The 21,883-nt window shown below is 33.9% G+C and overlaps 4 protein-coding genes across 4 annotated transcripts; 3 read left to right on the top strand and 1 right to left on the bottom strand.

Annotated features, from left to right (window-relative positions):
* Positions 1 to 740: 740 nt before the first annotated feature.
* LOC108560243 lies at positions 741 to 1,840 on the bottom strand. Its single transcript, XM_017917703.1, has 4 exons — positions 1,702 to 1,840; positions 1,155 to 1,647; positions 933 to 1,040; positions 741 to 858 (listed from the first exon to the last, which is right to left on the bottom strand). The coding sequence occupies exons 1-4, from the start codon at positions 1,838 to 1,840 to the stop codon at positions 741 to 743; spliced, it is 858 nt and encodes a 285-aa protein (XP_017773192.1).
* A 551-nt stretch (positions 1,841 to 2,391) lies between these two features.
* LOC108560242 lies at positions 2,392 to 3,230 on the top strand. The gene is made up of 4 exons (XM_017917701.1): positions 2,392 to 2,517; positions 2,585 to 2,772; positions 2,840 to 2,947; positions 3,005 to 3,230. The coding sequence occupies exons 1-4, from the start codon at positions 2,392 to 2,394 to the stop codon at positions 3,195 to 3,197; spliced, it is 615 nt and encodes a 204-aa protein (XP_017773190.1). The 3' UTR covers positions 3,198 to 3,230.
* A 1,561-nt stretch (positions 3,231 to 4,791) lies between these two features.
* Positions 4,792 to 5,668, top strand: LOC108560241. Its single transcript, XM_017917700.1, has 3 exons — positions 4,792 to 4,964; positions 5,122 to 5,318; positions 5,374 to 5,668. Exons 1-3 carry the CDS (start codon positions 4,824 to 4,826, stop codon positions 5,666 to 5,668), a joined length of 633 nt encoding a protein of 210 aa, XP_017773189.1. The 5' UTR covers positions 4,792 to 4,823.
* A 6,711-nt stretch (positions 5,669 to 12,379) lies between these two features.
* LOC108560246 (acetylcholine receptor subunit alpha-like 1) lies at positions 12,380 to 21,569 on the top strand (the record flags this gene model as incomplete). The annotated part of the gene is made up of 5 exons (XM_017917706.1): positions 12,380 to 12,551; positions 13,382 to 13,578; positions 21,085 to 21,129; positions 21,186 to 21,295; positions 21,356 to 21,569. Coding segments are annotated over exons 2-5 (555 nt in total), but the record flags the coding sequence as incomplete, so codon positions are not given.
* Positions 21,570 to 21,883: the final 314 nt, after the last annotated feature.

Raw genomic sequence — 21,883 nt, 5'->3', positions numbered from 1 at the left:
ACAGGGAATTGATAGATGAAATATGCATGAGTTAAGGGATGAAATAAAACAATGAAAATCTAAATTATTGATTTTATGTAGTTTTCTCTTAGAAGAAAATAATTGTAAATGCATGAAATAAAGCAAAGAGAATTAGATAGAAAATTTTGTTTCTTTGATGAAATATTTTCTCAAACTGAATTCTTTATGCAGGGAATTAGTAGATAAAGTGCACATGAGTTAAGGGATGAAACGAGACAAATGAAATTTAAAAAATAGATGTTTTAAATCAAAATGTTATTTCGAAATTTGTGTACTTTTTTGGGATTAAATAATGTACCAAACTGAGGTATCTTTACAGGGAATTGATAGATGAAATATGCATGAGTTAAGGGATGAAATAAAACAATAAAAATCTAAATTATTGATTTTATGTGCTTTTTCTAATTTCTGGTAGAAGAAATCAATTGTAAAGCAAAGAGAATTTAGATAAAAAATTTTGTTTCTTTGATGAAATTAGTAGATAAAGTGTACATGAGTTAAGGGATGAAATGAGACAACTGAAATTAAAAAAAATAGATGTTTTAAATCAAAATGTTATTTCGAAATTTGTGTACTTTTTTTGGGATTAAATAATGTACCAAACTGAGGTATCTTTACAGGGAATTCATAGTTGAAATATGCATGAGTTAAGGGATGAAATAAAACGGGAATGTAGAAAATAAATAGTATGTATTTTTTTTTGTATTGTTGAGATGGGATTAAATAATGTTCCAAACCGAGGAGTGACACGTTGGATAGAGTTCGGTGCAGTTGTGTATCCTGTTCGAGGCTTTATCGTATTCGTCCTCATCCTCGTGGTCCTCGTGTGGCTTAGCTCTGTAAAAGAGAAGAGAAAAGAGAAAAAAAAAGTAGTGATATTGATTCCGTTCTTCTCTTCTTTTTGCAACTACCTGAATATGACTTTGACGATCTCCTCGAGGAAAGTGCCTTTGTCAGGAGGAGCTTGGTTGACTTCGCACACCGACTTCAGCAAACAGGCGCGGCCATCCTTGCTTTGTCTGCAAACAATCGCAACTATGTTTACACTGCCAACTTCCTTCCTCCCTTTATTATATGTATAAAAGTGCGCCCTCGAAGGGCGACGAGAGCTTGTAACGTAACTAAGTACTCACGCTTGGAAAAACTTCTCGATCTTCGAATAGAGATCTCTGCGCGTCCTCCGATGGATGTGGTGGTATGACGGATTCGAGTAGTAGTTTGTGGGATCCGAATAATCGGTCTTAGGATAAACGGGTTTCCTGTAGATCGTCTTCCTGTTAATCGAAGACTTGTAAGGAGACATGTTGAGCGTGTTGTATTTGCTGTACGTGGGTATCGTCTGGTATTTACTCAATTCTGGGTACGAATTGAAGTAGTAAGCTGGACGACTCGATATCTTGTAGTTGGGTGAGTTGTAGCTTTCCTTGTACTTTATAGGCGTGGGGCTTAGTTTCTCTTTGAATATAGGCTTCACGACATCCTTACGATTCGAAATCACGTTCACTATTTTCCCTGGTTTCCTTATAAGCATATGAGGATCTGAGGGTAATTCCCAGGCCAAAGCCGCCGTCCAGCCGATTGTGAAGATTGTAGCATATCCAATTATAGGAGTTGTCAAGCAAAAGACTATTAAATAGACTATTTATAAAATAAAGTTGTTGCATCCACGATAATACTGACCTAATTGTAAGGAACTTCCCTCTGGAAACACCAGATACCTCTTCCTCCTAGACAACTTAACGTTGCTCCCATTTCTAGCTGCTCCATCACCAACAACCGCCGATACCAAAAGCGCGAAGATTAAACTTTTAATCAACATTTTCGGTCGCAACGGCACAAGCAAATGATGGTGATAGGTCGGCAATCAATACGAAAAACGCGTTAATTATTTACCGTTCACGCCGAACGGTTCATCGCAACGTCAAATATTTACTCTTCCCTTCGCGACATCGAGACGCAAATAAAGAGAGATGTCGGCAATAAAAACAAGGACACGGCAGAAGGGAACGAACACAACAGTAGAAGAAAAAAATATATATCCGAGTAATGTAGTTTTCTCTTCCTTTATTTTTCCCTCCTCCGGGCTCGGATAATGTCCGGGAGAAGACAATTTCGGGTTATTGCTCGAAATGAGTTTTTCCCGATGATTTATGGCACAATAAACTTCTGCGAGTCTCCGCATCTTAGCGAAATGATAAGATATTTATCGATTTTTCTAACCCCGGCGCTGAAAAACAATGCTGATTCGAAGGCGTCACAGGTTCTTCTTTAATTCTGTATTGACACAACCTCTTAGCTGCGGTCCTCATTGTCACTCGCTTCGCTAAATACCCGAAGACCGTCTGCTTTATACCTATTCCAATTAACATCATGCAAGGTGTACCTCTCGTTCTTCTGCTGCTTCTATTCGCGTTCACTCACACGTCTTCGGCCGATGGAGAAATCTTGTCCAGGAGGAAAAGGCATCTCGCCTTCCCAGAAGGATCCACCCTATCGGTGAGTTATAAGTAAAAATGATTCGGTGTAAACGGAAATTAAATTCATCTTCTATATCCTGTATCAGATCGCGCTGTGTTTGCAGGCGCAGATGACGATGAGGCCTTCGGAAATTTGGACTTACGCGATGAACTGGGGCATCTCTTACGATTTACCGAACATCACCTCGACGCTGGATTACTTGAAGCCGTATTACATGATAAAGCGCCGCAACCGAAGGGATCTTTATCAGAAAATGGAAACGATAATGAATTCGTAATACCATCAAACGGGGGGCTGTAAAAAAACAATCGTGTTATCGTTGCTTTTCCTTTGTTTTCAGGATGGGATATAATGGGAAAGGTTGCATCTACAAGGCTCTGTGCGAGACGGGAAGCCTGTTCAAGAGGAAGGGCACAGTTCTTGAAGAGATTTTCAAAACTCTATTCAGGTATAATGATTAATTTTGATATCAAATTATAGAATTTAATTATCCATTTTCTTGTAGGTTCCCGTTGCAGAAGATTATGGATTCAGAACCCGAAGACCATAAGCATTACCAATGGGCGTATCAAGTGGGATTGCGCGAAGGATCGGACGGATGCTGGGAGAATTTCAACGGATGTTCCTTCTCGATCCTCGATTTGGCCCTTGGAGGATTCACGAACTATGCCCCGCCGTTCATCAAGAACCTATCGTAGCTTCGAACCATAAAAAACGAAACAAAAATGTACATGCCAAAGAAATAAAACTTATTTTTATTTATATTTTTTGCAAACTTATAGTTTATAAACCGGAGAATGTGACAAGATGAGAGAAATATATGGACTGCGCTCACGCTGAATATGGTAACGTATATAAATGTACCTGAAATGTGCTGTATTTCTGCTGTTGCTCGCTTCCATTTCAATAAATCATTGCGAAAATATTCGTCGTGTGTGCTATTTTTATTAAAGTTTTTTTTCTATATTTTGTTACTCTTCTCTTTATTTCTCTTCGTTTTTTTTTTGTTAGGGTTGAAGGAGAGAAAGAATATCAGACGAGTGCATCGCAAAACTAGCGCAAAAGTTCCGTTTCACTTATTTAACCGAGAACTTTCATTATTGACTCGCGGCTCCTACACCCACGCGCCAACTTTTCTTATTATATTACTTAATAGCCGTTATTACGTAAAGTTCAGTTGTTCGCAACTTGCATAAACTGCCGTGCTAGATTATTAACTCATCCCGATCGATGCTCTGCATTTACTTAATGTTTACACAGGATTCTGCATCAGCTGAAGCTTAAAATCATATTCAATCATATCCTTATTTAACTCTAAATTCTCTTATAAATAAGTAATAAATAAAATTAATTATAAGTTTTAAATTGACAAAATAATATAAAAAAAATTCAATGTTGTTATTTTGTCTAAATCTTGGTGGTAATACTTAGTTAATTTAGTAAAAAATTTCTATCAGAAAAATGTATAAAAATATTATGACTCTCGCTAAAATGCGATATCTGCGATATAATTTGCCGAAGTGATAAAGTTTTATGTAGCTAAAGAAACGTGGAGAAAATTGCTTTGGGAAGGGTTGTAAAAATTGATGGACTCGACACTGCATCATATCCTTATGAATTTCAAGGGAGATTTCCTTTCTCTGCCGTAAATTATAACCCAAATTACATGTCGATACAAAATAAGTTATGGAATAAAAAAAAATAATCAAGTTACAACAGTTGTTAACTGTCAGGTTGTTCATTGCTACCGTTGCTAGGTTACGGATGTCTATAAGTCTTTGAATACATAGGAACCATAGTTTATAATCATGAAGATTCTTAAGAAAACTTTTAAAAGTTTATAGTAAATAATAATTTAGTTTTTATATCAATTATAGCAAAATTTAGTTCAAAGATGCGTCCACACTCAGCGTGACATGAGACACATGGTCACTTTTGTTGTCTTTTATGAAAAGATGAAATTCCTGAAACATGATGATTTTAATGATATAGCAATACTTGAAATTAAAAAAAGTTTGATTAATTTTATATATCTTTTGGAGCATGAGAGATAAACTTCGGTAGATTGATGAAATTACTTTAATTCAATTTTGTCGGTGCAGGCAGAGCACTTAAAACTAATTCTCTATTCAAAAAAGCGGAGGGAAATTTCCGAATCTTGCTTAATTAAATTTTCTTAATGAAGCCGTTACAGCTGTAACGGCGGCGGCCGTGTTTACCCGAGCAATTATCACGGGCCTTTTGTTTCGAATCCACCGTATAACAATACTTGTGGAATGGCAGTGAGGGAAGACGGAGGAGTTCTATTTCCCTTTTGAGACGCAATGGAGACGCATATCTTCGTCCTGGTGCTGCTATTAGGTCTCTTTATGTCGCATATAAATTTCGCGGATTCCAAGGATGACGACGCTAAGTTATCCCGACGGAAGAGATACGTCGCCTTCCCAGAAGGCTCCAGCTTGTCTGTAAGTAAATAGAAGAAAGAGGAGCGAACAAAGTGGGTGATGGAGACGGAGGAAGAGGTTTTCGTGAACTTTTATGCGATACAAATTGAAATTCCCGATGGTGAGGGAGGAAAGGTTTTTTATTTTTTTTCACAAGAAGGGAACTACTAATTTATAGGCGGCAGTTTGCTTAACGGTATCCATGATATTCCATCGACCGGACATTTACACGCAGGGATTGAACTGGGGCATCGCCTACGATCTGCCCAACGGCACCACGGCTTTAAACGACTTCGAGAACTTCGGACCGAAGCACGTGAACAGGAGGAGGCATCGCAGGGATCTCTACCACAGGATGGAGCTGGTCATGGACTCGTATAAACAAACAATACATTAACCCTCTATGTTTCATCAAATAAATTACTTTCAGGATGGGCGTGGACGGGAGGAGTTGCATCCTGAGGGCTCTGTGCGATACGGCCCATTTGTTCAGAGGGGAACAGGACAACATTTTCAAGAAGATTCTCAAGATCATCTTCAAGTTCCCTCTGCAGACAATCCTACCATATGAACCGGAAGATCACAAGGCTTATCACGAGGCGCACAAAGATGGAATGGACAAATCCGAAGAGCATTGCGCCAAAAACTACCCCAACTGTCCAATTTCTCTGATCGACTTAGGCTTAGGATATTACACAGATTATATAACACCTTCAACATTGTAAACACACAAATAAAACATAATTTCATGAAATCATTTTATTGTATAATTGACCAATTTACGAATTATTGAATTTATTTAATTAATTTAATTAAACCGAATTACTAAATTAATTTGTTTTGATTGATTTTAACTAATTTCATGTATCACGAACGTTCAAAATTTGCAGAAAACTTTACTTAATTACATCAATATCACTGTTATCAGGATGTAATCAATTTAATTTGGGGAATTGAAAACGGCTGTCGTTTCGCGTTTTGATCGAGGAATGTTTTCGGGAAGTTGTATTGAATCAGAAATTGGGGGGTGGTTTGTCCCGTCTAGACACGATGAGCATACATCGCTGGATGCGAAGGGTATTCGCAAATATAATTAAATTAACTCCGGCTGAGTGTTATTCCGTGAAAGTAAGTGTGCGATACATTATAGATCTGTCGATGTTCGTATATTAATAGGAATCGCAAATGAAGCTTCTCATATTATATTCATTCATTAAAATTCCATTCATTAATTGTTACTGTAAATTATCCGAAACATAATTTCATTAACATGACTATATTAGATATATAATTGCTGTTATTCCATGAGGAATTTCATAATTTTTCAGAATATTTATCATGTTTCAGGTATTTCATCTTTTTCTAAAAAGCAACAAAAATTATCTTGTTTGATAGTTGGTACACTTGTCTGATATTTGACAATACTATATTTTATGTAATTATCATGTGTGACAATTCGTACACTTGACAGATGTTTATGTCTCATGTCACGCAATATTATTCATTTATTAAAATTGCGTTCATTGATTATTAGTGTAAATTATCCGAAACATAATTACAATCAAAGTATTAATTTACATGACTATATTCATGAATGGTATTCCTTTGGGGATTTCATAATTTTTCAGAATTTTCATGTTTCAGGAATTTCATCTATTTCTAAACGGAAATAAAAGTGACAAAATTATATTTTATGTAATTATCATGTGTCACAGTTCGTACACTTGACAGTGTCTCATGTCTCATGTCACGCAATATTATTCATTCATTAAAATTGCCTTCATTGATTATTAGTGTAAATTATCCAATACATAATTACAATCAAAATATTAATTTACATGACTATGTTCCATGAGTGGTATTCCTTTGGGGATTTCATAACTTTTCAGAATTTTCATCATGTTTCAGGAATTTCGTCTTTTTCTAAAAGGCAACAAAAGTGACAATACTATATTTTATTTAATTATCATGTGTCACAGTTCATACACTTGACTGATGTTTATGTCTCATGTCACGCAACTTTATTAATTCATTAAAATTGCCTTCATTGCTTAATAGTGTAAATTATCTGAAACATAATTACAGTCAAAGTATTAATTTATATGACTATGATCCATAAGTAGTATTCCTTTGGGGATTTCATAATTTTTCAGAATTTTCATCATGTTTCAGGTATTTCATCTTTTCCTAAAAAGCAATAAAAATGATCTTGTTTGATAGTTGGTACACTTGTCTTATATTTATGTCTCATGTCACGCAATATTATTCATTCATTAAAATTACCTTCATTGATTATTAGTGTAAATTATCCGAAACATAATTACAATCAAAGTATTGATTTACAGGACTATATTCATGAATGGTATTCCTTTGGGGATTTCATAATTTTTCTGAATTTTCATCATGTTTCAGGAATTTCATTTTTTACTAAAAGGTAACAAAAGTGACAATACTATATTTTATGTAATTATCATGTGTGACAGTTCGTACACTTGACAGATGTTTATGTCTCATGTCACGCAATATTATCCATTCATTAAAATTGCCTTCATTGATTATTAGTGTAAATTATCCAATACATAATTACAATCAAAATATTAATTTACATGACTATGTTCCATGAGTGGTATTCCTTTGGGGATTTCATAATTTTTCAGAATTTTCATCATGTTTCACGAATTTCATCTTCTTCTAAAAGGTAACAAAAGTGACAATACTATATTTTATGTAATTATCATGTGTGACAGTTCGTACACTTGACTAATGTTTATGTCCCATGTCACGCAATATTATTCATTCATTAAAATTGCCTTCATTGATTAGTGTAAATTATCCGAAACATAATTACAATCAAAGTATTAATTTACATGACTATATTCCATGACTGGTATTCCTTTGGGGATTTCATAATTTTTCAGAATTTTCCTCATGTTTCAGGTATTTCATATTTTCCTAAAAAGCAACAAAAATGACAACAAGTCTCAATAATTTGTTTTAATCTGGAAAAAAACTAGTCCAGTTTTTTGTATGTGTAAAGAAACAGTAGTAAGTTAAATAAAGTAAAAAAAAAAACGCCGTTGGAAGTTTGTTTGCTTTGGCCGTTAGCGCTTTTTACCTAATCCATTTTTAACTGGACCGTCGCATTTCAACGGCACATCTCTCGACGAAACAAACAAGTTCCAAAGGTACGAGACCCTAACGGTAGCTCTTCCCTCCATTATTTATTTCCTTTCGCTGCGACGCTCGAATGACAAAAATTCCGACGGATCTCCTCTGTTACGTAACCACGTAACAGACGTTTCCAATCACTGCCATCAATAAATGATGATGCCTGCAGTGAGTTAGATGAATGGAACAAACAAAATGCTTACTTTATCCTGTGATTTACTTAAATCGAAGAAACACTTTATAAGTTTACTCTTTATTTATAGCCTATGAAGATAAGTAAATGATTGCCTATTGCATTTACTAGCGTATGATTAAATAAAATATTTGAAATTTGTTTAAGTAATATTTGATTTCGATAATATGTAAGATTATATAACAAATGTGTCTAGAAATAGGTTATTTCCATTAAATTAGGTTAGAAAAAGTTAGGTTAGGTTCAATCAAGAAAACAATGAGTTTATCTTCAAGAAAAGTACAAAATATGAAACGTGGAAGAGAAAGTTATTAAAAGAAAACTTTACTAACTTTCTCTTTAAAAATGGGTTAGGTTTAGGTAAGCTTACATTGGTGTAGGTGATGACTGAATTATTAAATTTGTAAGGAATCGTTAAACTTAACATGATATATACAGTGAATGAAAGAAAGATAATCCTCTTTAATCATGTTGAAATGAGTATGTGTGGATTACGTTTTACGATCAGTAAAAGACCAGTGGAGAGAAACTGTCTGAGGAAAACTTAATGAATTTCAGCGGAAAAGCGCATGAAAGAGGATTTAACGGCTCGTTAACGGTGGCGCTAATTCTGAAGACAACGATTTTTATTAATAACAATCTTAATGATGTCATAATCCTTGCGAAGAGCGAAAGATGGAACGGGACAAATAAATCATGCCGTTTTCATTTAGAAAGAAAAACGCTGCATCATCCTTCTTTCCTTCGATGCAGAACTCAAAAAAAAGAAGAAACGTTCATTTGCGATGGTAATGAAATAATGGGATTGGAAAATATCGCGTCTCTTCTCCTCTTTGTAATGTTCAGGTGTATATTATTTTCCTTGTTCGAAAGGTACTTGGGATGCGCGTTTGAAGTGCGATCTCATTACACGATCTCGCTTCCGGACATTTTCCTTGACTTTTCCCTCATCTCTCCTTCTCTTTTTTTTTTCATCCTACCTCCCCCTTTCTTGGAAAGCTCGTGCTAGGCTCGTGCCTTTGTTGGTGCTTTCCGAGGAGCTGTAAATAAAAATTATGCCGGAAGCGAGCAATTGATTCTTCCTAGATACAAGGATGGACGATCCATCAATGTCTGTGTACTGTGTTAAGCTGTTTCTTCACGTTCTTAGTTTGGAATTGTTTATGGGGGAGGAGAATTGCGATGATAGTATTGAATTACAAGTTTATTTTTATCCTTGGAGAAGAAATGAATTATAAAGATTTGATACATAACTGAAATTGATAGATTTAATTACTTTTGTATTTGATGTTGTACAATTCAAAAAAAATCTATAATTTTAAGTGAATTTCTTGGAGCTTTCATTAATATAAAGTATTATTTATATGTCCGAAGTTTTGAATTAATTTTGATATGATTGTATCTGTTAGAAACTTGGTGAGTTTTAATGAAATGAAAGGTATAGTTTTTAAAAACTAAAACTAATTAAGCTTTTCTCGAACATGATATCATATAGATTAAAATACTAAATGTTAAAATTGTTATTTGCAAATATAGACATTTGCATGCTGAAGCTAATGCATATAATAAATTTTGACTTCTTTCTAATCCCACAATGTGCTACAAGTTCTTTCGTCTTCAATTCTTAAATTATGTTACAAACCATTTGACAAATATTCATAAATAGTTGGTTGCAATAATCAGCTGTTAACTTATCATCAGTAAATGTTAAAATTTCAATAACATTATAATCCATCATATTAGACATATTTGTTATATATGTTCTACATTGTAGGTGTGTGCAAGATTCAAGTTCTTGGTAGTTTTGGTACTTAATCTCTATAAAGGACTTGAGTGATGTTATCTAATCCTTGATTTATTTGTGTTGTGTTTTCTTTAGTATATCCAAACTTTGATGATCTGGAATAAAAATCATGTCCACGTATTCATCCTTTGATTGGAGGCAATTGAGGATGGTTGAGTTTTTATGATAGTTCTTGTTTTTAAATAGAGTAAGCTTTAATGCTGAAGCTAATGCACATAATAAATGTAAGTCTAAATCCAATTGGACTTCTTTCTAATCCCACAATGCGCTACAAGATCTTTCGTTTTCATTTCTTGAATTATGTTACAAACCATTTGACAAATATTCATAAATAATTGGTTGCAATAATTAGCTGTTAATTTATCATCAGTAAATGCTAAAATTTTCAATAACATTATAATCCATCATATTAGACTTATTTCTTATATATGTTCTACATTGTAGGGTGTGTGCAATATTCAAGTTTTTGGTAGTTTTGGTACTTAATCTTTACGAAGGACTTGGATGATGTTATCTAACCCTCGATTTGTTTGTATTGTGTTTTCTTTCTGTATCCAAACTTTGATGATCTGGAATAAAAAATCATGTTTTTTTGATTGCAGGAAATTGAGGATGGTTGAGTTTTCTGATAGTTCTTGTTTTTAAATAGATTAAGCTTTGTATAAATAAATGTAGACTTTTTAATGCTGAAGCTAATGCATATAATAATTGTAAGTCCAAATCCAATTGGACTTCTTTCTAATCACACAATGCACTACAAGTTCTTTCGTTTTCAATTCTTTAGTTATGCTGCAAACACTTTGAAGTATACTTATAAATGGTTGGATGCAATAATCAGTTGTTAACTTATTATTAGTACATGTTATCATTTTCAATAACAATATGCTAGATATGTTCTACATTTTAGGTGTTCAAGATTTTGGAAGTTTCCGTACATAATCTTTACGAAGGACTTGGGTGATTTTATCTAATCCTTGATTTATTTGTTTTGTGTTTTTTTTAGTATATCCAAACTTTGATGATCTGGAATAAAAATCATATTCCTTTGATTGCAGGCAATTGAGGATGGTTGAGTTTTTCTGATAGTTCTTGTTTTTAAATAGATTAAGATTTCTATCAATAAATGTAAACTTCTTAATGCTGAAGCTAATGCATATAATAAATGAAATTCTAAATCCAATTGGACTTCTTTCTAATCACACAATGCGCTAGAAGGTCTTTCGTTTTCAATTCTTGAATTATGTTACAATCCCTTTGACATATATTTATAAATAGTTAGATATAATAATCAGCTGTTAATTTATAATCAGTAAATGTTATAATTTTCAATAACATTATAATCCATCATATTAGACTTATTTGTTATATATGTTCTACATTGTAGGGTGTGTGCAAGATTCAAGTTTTTGGAAGTTTTGGTACTTAATCTTTACGAAGGACTTGAGTGATGTTATCTAACCCTCGATTTGTTTGTTTTGTGTTTTCTTTTTATATCCAAACTTTGATGATCTGGAATAAAAATCATCTTCCTTTGATTGCAGGCAATTGAGAATGGTTGAGTTTTTCTGATAGTTCTTATTTTTAAATAGATTAAGCTTTCTATCAATAAATGTAGACATTTGAATGCTGAAGCTAATGCATATAATGAATGTAAGTCCAAATCCCATTGGACTTATTTCTAATCCCACAATGTGCTACAAGTTCTTTCGTTTTCAATTGTTGAGTTATGCTGCAAACACTTTGAATAAACGGCTGGATGCAATAATCAGTTGTTAACTTATCATCAATACATGTTATAATTTTCAATAACAATATCGTGTGTGCTAGATATGTTCTACATTTTAGGTGTGTGTAAGATTCAAGTTTTTGGTAGTTTCCGTACTAAATCATTACGTAGGACTTGGTGATGTTATCTAATCCTTGATTTATTTGTTTTGTGTTTTCTTTAGTATATCCAAACTTTTATGATCTGGAATAAAAATCATGTCCACGTATTCATCCTTTGATTGCAGGCAATTGAGGATGTTCGAGTTTTTCGAGCACTTTATATAATTGGTTCTGATTTGGTTAATCGAGTCGAGGTGAGCCGCGGAAATATTGGTGGATGCGACGAGCTCGAGCCGGTTATTGCGAGTAGTGGGTATAAGTAATTCCGATCCGCCCTCCGGATCGAGCCCGACCCAGTATTGACTGCGGCTTTTCGGGTCGGTTCGAGCGCCGCCGCCGCCTGCCTGCCTACCCTACCTCTCTCTTTCTCTCTCTCTCTGCTCGAAGAAGACTCGAAGGGACGGACGGATGCTGCACCCCAGTAGCTAGGGATGCTAGATCCTGCACACACAGCCCTGCGATCCTGCTGCGTCCCACTCGTGTCGCCGCCGTCAGACATGGATACTACTACCGCACAATCACTATAGAAATTAAAAGAGGGCAAAAAATGTAAAAGGTAGGAAACCGTCGACCGAACCAAATAAAAAAAGCAAAATAATTAAACAAATAAATAAAGGGAGAACGCGCGAATCGATCGGGGAACCGCAGTCTGAGGACCTTTTCATTCAGATCCTCGCGATCTCTGTTTTGGGGGGTAAAAAGTGGGCGTTCACTCGGCGCCTCGGCTTTGTTCATCATCATCATACTACAAATACTCCCGAAAAACGAGAACTACAACTAACACACACACAAACAGAGAAAAGAGAAAGTTAACGCAAACCGAAATACAAAGAAAGGAAATGAAAAGTTTTCGCAGTGAGGATTTTATTTTTTTGTTAAACCTGGTGCTGTGAGATCGTGTGTTGTTGCCTTGGATATAAAATTGAAACATATCGGATCGTGTTTGAAATTCAAGCGACATCAAATACATTCGGATGAAGGGGGGAAAAGCACCACCGGTATCGATATTGCACAGAACCCCCCCAGACTTCTGAGTGGTAAATATTTACTCGTCCCTATCAAGTGCCTCGTTTCATAGCCCGTTTACATATCGATTCCCATATTTAAAACAACAAAAAAAAAATAACAATTACAAAGAAGAAAAAAAAACTTAATTTAACATTTTCGTGATGTGGGAGGAAGGATAATAAAATAGATCGGAACGGTGAGTGGGTGGTAATATCGATGGTGCAGCGGGAAGGATCAATCAGGCGCTCATTTCCTGCCGCCGAGCGATCTCCGTCGATCTTTCAACTGAAGACGGAGGTGGCGGAGTGGATTATATCGCGATACACCAATTAAGCCTTATCGTTTTCACCCCTCCTCACATCATCCACCTTGTTGCAGGTTTATGAGCTATGGAGCTGCTGCTCGCATGGTTACTGTTAGCTGGTCTCTGGCCTCTGATCATCGCCAATCCCGATGCGAAACGGCTCTACGATGATCTCCTGTCCAACTACAACAGACTCATCCGCCCCGTCGGGAACAACTCCGATCGCCTCACCGTCAAAATGGGACTCAAACTATCGCAGCTCATCGATGTCGTAAGTCCTAAAAACATATTACATCCTCCTGAAACTGATCAACAAGACCTACGTTGTCATGTCACCCGAAGGGGGCGTAATCCTTGCCACAAAGGGGAGTTACCCTGACGCACCAAAACCTCCGTCCATAAGCTCACGACATTAACACTACCCAAAAAAGTTAAATATCATCAACAATACTTAAATACAAGACCAAATTAATGCTACATACTAAATATAAACTTTTCGATAAACAATCCTAACATCATCAAAAGGGGGCGTATTCCATCTAAACCTAACCTTGTACATGACAACAATATTTATATACTTCCCTTCAAAATTCATCCATATTCCATTTAATACTAACTTAATGTTTCTGAAAACTTAAATATTCAAAAACCCCTAATTAATGAAATACCAGATTTTATCTCATAATACTAAATAATTAATTCAATCTGTATACTGAATTCATCAAAGAAGTTTTGCAAAATCTGTTGTAGTTCAACAATATCATTTTTAAGTACTAAATTATAATTAATAAGTAAATCTAAGAAGTTCTTGTTTTTTATAAAAATTATTTATTTTCAGTCATTCATTTCAGTCATTATTATAAATAATTTGATGACATTTTAATATAAATTAAATTTACTTAATTATAATATTTCTGAGTATTTTAAACAAAAATTTGTTTCTATAGCCTGGAGCGTTTAAGACCGAATTGATTAAATTTGAATAAATGATTATATTAATTGATTAAATCAGTAAGTAAAGTTGGGGGCGGGGAGTTAACTTTATCATTTGATCTCTGAAAGCGAGAGAGTCAATATTGAAGAGAATGCTCTTTCAATTAACTTTAATTATCCATGAATTTTCATTTTAATATTTAATTTAATTTTTTAAAACTTGTGAAAATTTTCAATTAATTCCATAAAGTACATTTTCTGCTCAGATGATTTTCCATCAGTTTCTGAATCAATGAAGAAAATTTACGATTTTCTAATAAAAAAATTTACTTATAATGTAATAAATAGAAATAGAATGAAGTAAATTATTTGTTGTGAAAGTGTCTTATCTAAGAAATTAACGAAAATCCTTATTATATAACAAATTGATTTTTAGTTTAAAGTTGAAAATAATTGGATTTTACTTAATTTGTCAATGCACAACTACGTAAGTATATTGTGACAGTTCAATGTGACATGTGTGACAGTTCAATGTGACATGTGTGACAGTTCAATGTGACATGTGTGACAGTTCATTGTGACATGTGTGACAGTTCCATTGTAGTAGTTACATTTGACACAAATTTATGTGTCATGTCACGTTTAATGTGGATATACAGTAGAACCTTGCTTAACGAGTTTTATCCGGATTTTTACTCTTATAGTGAAATACACTTATATTGAAACATATTCAAATCCGGGACTTCTCTTCTCATCTTCACTCGTTATGCGAAACGTCGCTCGTTTTTTGTAATTCGTAATTGAACTAATTAGTGTATGTATCAATATTTAAAATTCATGAACTTCCGAAAGAACTAACATATTGTCACATCCGTTGAAGAGCATTGAAGTGTCGTATTATATGTAATATCAAAAATGCATCCGATACTTTTTTTTGTCAGCCGAATTGAAAATTTTACAATGTAAAACCGAAGTTCGGACACGAGGGGAATAAAATATGCGAAAACTTTCTCGACAGGATCGTAACTCTCCCCCAAATGTTCATAAATCCATAAAGAGGAGAGAAAAGCGACGAGACGAAGAAGAAAAGGGAAAATAAGAAAAAAAGCGACTTTTGATTGCACGCATACATAAAGTATTAAACGGGAAAAACGTTCTCATCATCAGTGCGAGGGGGGGGAAGTTCGAAAACTTAATAAAACCATCTCAAGAAAGGGACACAATTCAATTGAAGCTAAAAAACAAAGCTTTCCTCCCTCCTTGATCTAAATAATTACATCTTCCTTTTACTGCACATTTACGTAAATTCGCATCCAATTAAAAGCTGCTCCTTTTTCAAAGGAAAATTTAACAACGAAAGGAAAAAAAAATAAGGAAAAAAAAGGGATAATTGCTCGTATAAAATGCACATTAATCGTGTATCGCAAACTGCTTTTGACGTAGCAGCTTTTCGTTGCCCGTTTTACTTTTTTCCTCCGAAAAATCGGCCCCTTTCGTCGTCCGCGTCATCAAAAGAAAATCACTTATGTCACGTCGCTAACACGAATCGAATTGACTTGACTGCTTAAAGCTATTTCAACTTTGGGGCACCCTTTTTTTTCTCTACGCTTCGGCCGTGCAACTTTCCCCTTGTATTAAAAGGGTCTAGAGATGCGGACGTTTTCGAAGATGAAGAGCAGAATCCTTTTGGCTTTGAATCGGAAAATTGCAATTAAAATGTCCTGCGCTCAACTCGTGAAAGGCTGCAGCAAAAGCTCCCATTTTTTTGTCCAGGATACAAAACCGATATCCTGAAGGGAAAAATAAAAAATAGGAGAGAACGCGAATCATAAGAATCCTGGACACCCATTAATTACGTTCGGTAAATAAGGGAAGAGCGAGAGGCGTCGTTAATCCTTGCAGCGACACATCCAGCACGAAGATTAATTAATTAATTGATTAATTAAAGACTTTCCTTTCCCATCAAACTTATCCCATTTCGAAATCCTCTTTATAGACCAACAGACAACAACAGTATATTTTCATATAATAATAATAATAATTGTACAATACATTAACTTGAAATGCACAAATTGGATTTCCCGCTGCAATTATAACTTCGCATCCGAGATTTAATGTGGATTACTGCGGAGTGGGATGGGTTTCGTAAGAACGCTCGATTGCATTAAGTCCTTCATTAAAACTGTAATTCATTGTACAATGCGGGACGGGAAAATCCTGGATTCCTCTGATCCGCTCGTCGCTCGCCCGTAATCCAACACTAAACGCGTAATGTATGGAAATTGCACGTCGCAGACACTTTGTGCGACCGTTCGGTGGTTGGAGGACGAGGGTTTTTCAAATCCAAGTTCAAAGAATGGATGCGAACTGCGCCTTTGCATCCAGTTGGATATCTAATCCTGGCCAGAATACAAAACTGGATTGCGGAGAAGAATAAAAGAGGAAACGTGGACAAATTTCCTTATAACATAAGAAATTTATTTGTAACTTGTTTATTTGTAATTTCAATTTGAATTATTTTCCATTTCGACAAGTATAGCAAAGCTAATTTTCATAACTTACTTAAATACAAAGAATACAATCAAATTTTATTAAGATATTTCTGTAAACTACAATAAATTATCATATTTAACTAAAGAGTGGACAAATTGAACTTAAATTGCAACACAGTAGAAGCTGTTTTTGTGCGGTCCTTTTTTATGCGATTTTTTTTGTACGGTCCTTATCTACAGCACAAAAACAGATTTCATAGTATTTCAAAGTTAACAATTATGAAAAATTTGAAAAATTACACTAATTGTTTGCTTTTACTTTTATTTTTTGTATTATCTAATCAATTTATAAAAAAAAATAATAGTAAATTTTCAAAATCTTTAAACTAATTGTTCTATCAATTTATCCTCATAATTGTATATGATAATTTCAAATATATTTTAGAAAATGGTCAATATTTCTTATAATATTGGTGAAGTAAAAAGTTCTGAGCGTTTTGTCCCATACATGAAGGTTTGAAACGGAATAAGTACTCTCATTTTATCAACATTCTTGATGATTGCCTACCAATGCGTGTCTCATCTTCGATGTCCATATTACCAGAACTGAATCATTGGAACTAAGGCTTTTGCTGTTGCATTCGATACTGCTTTGGGACTATAAACAACACAATTTTTGTTTGGCCAACAGCTCCGCTTTTCCCCTTGCTGAAGAATGTATCGAATTTTCTCTTTTTTTACCTCTATTTTGGAGCGCTCTAACACCCAACTGGATTCACTAAACACAAAACTATCCAAGAACTTTTTATAAAGCGTTATGTCGCCTTTAAGTCGCAATATAAAAAGACAAGATGCAACGTATACATCGTGAGATATGGCTCACTAAAGCCATCCAACGAAAAGCGTTCAAAACTTTTTACTTTACCCAATAAATGTATAATCTTTTAAACAACAAAATTTACCTTGTTATCGTTGCAATCAATCTGTTGATACGATGGAGCAATTAAAATTGGTACGATGTGCTAAAACTAATGAACATTTAGCTTTTAAGCTTCTCTCCAGAAAGTTTACAGAGCAATGATTACACTAATAACACGTACAAGTGATTGTCCCCACTAACTGATACTTAAAGACTCAACCGAATTTCAATCCCACATGCGAGCAAATATGTTATATAATCAAGACATCTTTAATTTACATTTTAATTAATAATAATATGAGTTTTTAGAATAATAATAGAAAAATAATCATTTTTTTTTCTTTATTTTAATTAGCTTTCAAATATTTTTATTTTAATTATATTAAAAATATTGACGACGAAATGGAAAAATAGACTTTATTAATTCATAATGCATTCAATATTTGATTGTATTACATGAATATTATATAATTTGAACGATTTACAGTCATTTCTCACAAGTATTAATTGCAAGATAAATTGGTTATAATATATTATATATAAATTATTTATAGATCCATAAAAACTCATAATTCCAATATAAAACTGTAAAATAATGGAAATTAAATCACGTGCAGTGGAAATTGAAGCTTTGTGTTAAGTAAAGTTGAAAATGTAATTGATAAATGATGATTTTTATTTTGTTTAAATAATACAAAATGTAAATTGTAATTCGCGTTTGTGTAAAAGATAACAAGTCGGAACGATCGCAACGCACAAATTTAATCTCGAAGTTTAAATTACTCTTACAGTCAGACATACTTAATGTAACCGCATCTACACCGAAACGCGTTTATTATTTCATAATTGTAATGCAATTTCATTACACAACAAAGATTACAACGAAACTTTCTGAACTTAATTTCGAAACATTTCTTATTCATTATTCAGAAATTGAAAGAAAAAAAACACAACTTTAATAAAAATGAAATACTATACTTAGTAAAGTATAAGTGTAATCTCGAATTTGAAATGTTAAAACGGGAATGTATGTGGGGAAATGTAAAAATATAAGAAAATGTTGTAACAGTTGAGTTAGTACATATTTGGAGCGAGTAAATAAATCGCAAAGCCATCATATTTCTTGCGTTCGAAGAAGCAGAAGGAATCGATCAAAGGCGGACCTGAAATTGGATAAACTTGGCGAATGGAAGTAAATGTAATCAGTTAATATCGGATGTGAGAAATCTGTAAAATTTTCTTTCTGTTTTTTCTACACAAAAGACAAAAATATTGACCGAAATCTTTCTACCTAATTTTTATTTTGTTACTAATTTTTATTGCAATTTTTCAATCGTGTTTATAACTAATGAAAGTTTAACAAATGTTAGAAAATCATTTAATGTGAATTGTTTCTGTGATTGTGAGAAACTTTGGTTGGAAAAGTTGTTGGTACTTTTTTGTGATGGAAACGTTGCAGAATTGTTAAGATTTAACGAGAAATTTGTAAATGTTCTTTCTGCGTCCAACAACAACAAAATTATTGAAAAATTTTATTGAATTTTTCTTTCAATTTAAGCAATCAGTTATGTTTATAATTAATTAGAGTTTAACAAATTTTAAAGATGTTTAGAAAATCAATTATTGTGAATAGATTCTTTGATTGTGAGAAACATTGGTTTGTGAGAAATTCGATGATATTGTTAGAACTGTCTTGTGAAGTCATGGAAATCGTTGCAGAATTGTTAAGATTTACCGAGAAAGTTGTAAATGTTCTTTCTTCATACAAAAACAAAAAAAATATTATTCAATTTAATCAATTAGTTATGTTTATAATTAATTAAAGTTTAACAAATGTTAAAGATGTTTAGAAAATCAATTATTGTGAATAGGTTCTTTGATTGTGATAAACATTGGTTTGTGAGAAACTCGATGATATTGTTGGAACTGTCTTGTGAAGTGATGGAAATCGTTGCAGAATTGTTAAGATTTAACGAGGAAGTTGTAAATCTTCTTTCTTCCTCCAAAAACAAAAAAAATATTCAATTTAATCAATTAGTTATGTTTATAATTAATTAGACTTTAACAAATGTTAAAGATGTTTAGAAAATCAATGATTGTGAATAGGTTCTTTGATTGTGAGAAACTCGATGATATTGTTGGAACTTTCTTGTGAAGTGCTGGAAAGTGTTAAGACTTAACGGGAAGTTGGAATCCGCTTAGAAACTCTCCGGAATTGGCTATTATAATGAAAAAGGATTTAAAGTAAACTAGTTTCAAGGGGGGAAAACGAATAAGTTTAAATTTTCAAATTATTCGTTAAGATAATGCGGGTGGGATGCGGATTAAATGCTATAAAGGAATAAAGTTGTTTGTTTGTTTTGGGGGTGGTAGAGATGGAAGAAAAATCGATGCGCGTCAGGACTCTTTATTATTGTGCTGTTTAATTAGTCCTTGTCGAGGAAGAGGAGCGCTCTTATTTTCCTTGACTTGTGAAAACTTTTGTGTCCCAGAATGCAGAAGGCGTCTAGACATCATCGTGATTAATGATTTGCAACAAAAATTCCTTTACAATCCATTTGCAAATTAGAAGAACAAACAAAAAAAAAGGAAATAAGAATGATGATTAATGATTTAAAGCTGATTTAAAACTATTGCTATGTAAATGTTGAAAAGACGAAAAGAAATAAGATGAATGAAATGTTTGATTGAAATAGATAGAGATGATGGATGGATTACGTTTAATGAATTGAATTCCAAGTAAGAAGGAGAATCAGCTGCTTCTGTTTAATAATAAAAGCAAATACTGTTGAGGGTTGTATTCCGGGAAAAAATGAGAGGTTGAAGGTGGATATATATTTGGGCCGCAATAAATATTCATCTTTGCGTTATCTCCGCAAACACGCTCAACAATGGCACTGCAGAAAAGTTTAAATTGGTTCACCAATTTACATGGGCTCCAACATCTTCCAATATCCCAGGCATCCATGAACCTACCTCCTCCCCTCTTGCATAACTCGCAAAACAATCTCACGGTAAAAGCTTTTCGGAATAGTTTCTGCTTTCGGTGCAATCCCCCGACAGACCCTCAGGGTCCACGCGTCGGGGTGGATTTTGTAAATCGATTAGACCCTTAATTATTTTATTTTTGGTTTCTTTTGGTGGAATAAAAAAAACGAAAATAAAACGTGGAAGAGAGAGAGAAGAAGGCGCAGTTTGTTGTGTATGTCGTAATTGGGGTGAAAGCTGGAATAATTAAAATGGAAATTCGCCAGAATTAATGGTCCTTAAACTATTTGAGGGCCGCGCAAATTATGCATCCGATGACCGTAACTGAAACCCTCGGGCTAACCGCGCCTCCCAACCCAACACCAAGAACATCCTTTTCGTGAGATTATGAAAATACCCGATGATTACACAATCGATAATTTTCGTTCTCGTTTTATGTTTGCAGAATCTGAAAAGTCAAATTATGACGACGAACGTGTGGGTGGAACAGGTGAGTAAAGCGAAATTATGCATCCAAAATGTCTTATTTTTGTTGTTGATCTTAAGGAGTGGAACGACTATAAATTGAAATGGAATCCGGACGATTATGGAGGAGTGGAAACGCTGCACGTTCCTTCCGAACACATCTGGCTACCGGACATTGTCCTTTACAACAAGTAAATTGGATATCCGTTAATCTTTTGGATGGGTTTAATTGATTTCGTTCGTTCGTTTAGCGCCGACGGGAATTACGAGGTGACCATCATGACCAAAGCCATCCTGCATCACACTGGAAAGGTCGTCTGGAAGCCTCCCGCCATCTACAAATCCTTCTGCGAGATCGACGTCGAGTACTTCCCATTCGACGAGCAGACGTGCTTCATGAAGTTCGGATCCTGGACGTACGATGGTTACATGGTAAGGTTTCCTTATAAACATTTTACATTTAATTCAAACACCAAATCCATTTTTTTCAATCCTTACTAGGAAATTTAACACTTTTCAAGATTTTGAATCAAAAAACTCTGTGGTATAATTTTCCATTGCTTTTTCTTTCCTGAAAATGGGAAATGCTGTTGAGACCTATTTGGGTACACATCTACTACACTTAACTAAATGAAAACAATAACAATTTCAACTTAATTTGCAAGATTTTGAATAAAAAACAGGAAATATTAATCAAATATTATTAATATCTGATAGTTGAATGACTGCTGAAAACTCTATGGTATAATTTTTCATTGATTTTTCTTTCCTGAAAATGG

This window comes from Nicrophorus vespilloides, unplaced genomic scaffold (genome assembly GCF_001412225.1).
Source record: "Nicrophorus vespilloides isolate i.1.1-1 unplaced genomic scaffold, Nicve_v1.0, whole genome shotgun sequence".
NCBI lineage: Eukaryota > Metazoa > Arthropoda > Insecta > Coleoptera > Silphidae > Nicrophorus > Nicrophorus vespilloides.
This window is presented reverse-complemented; position numbering and strand designations above follow the sequence as displayed.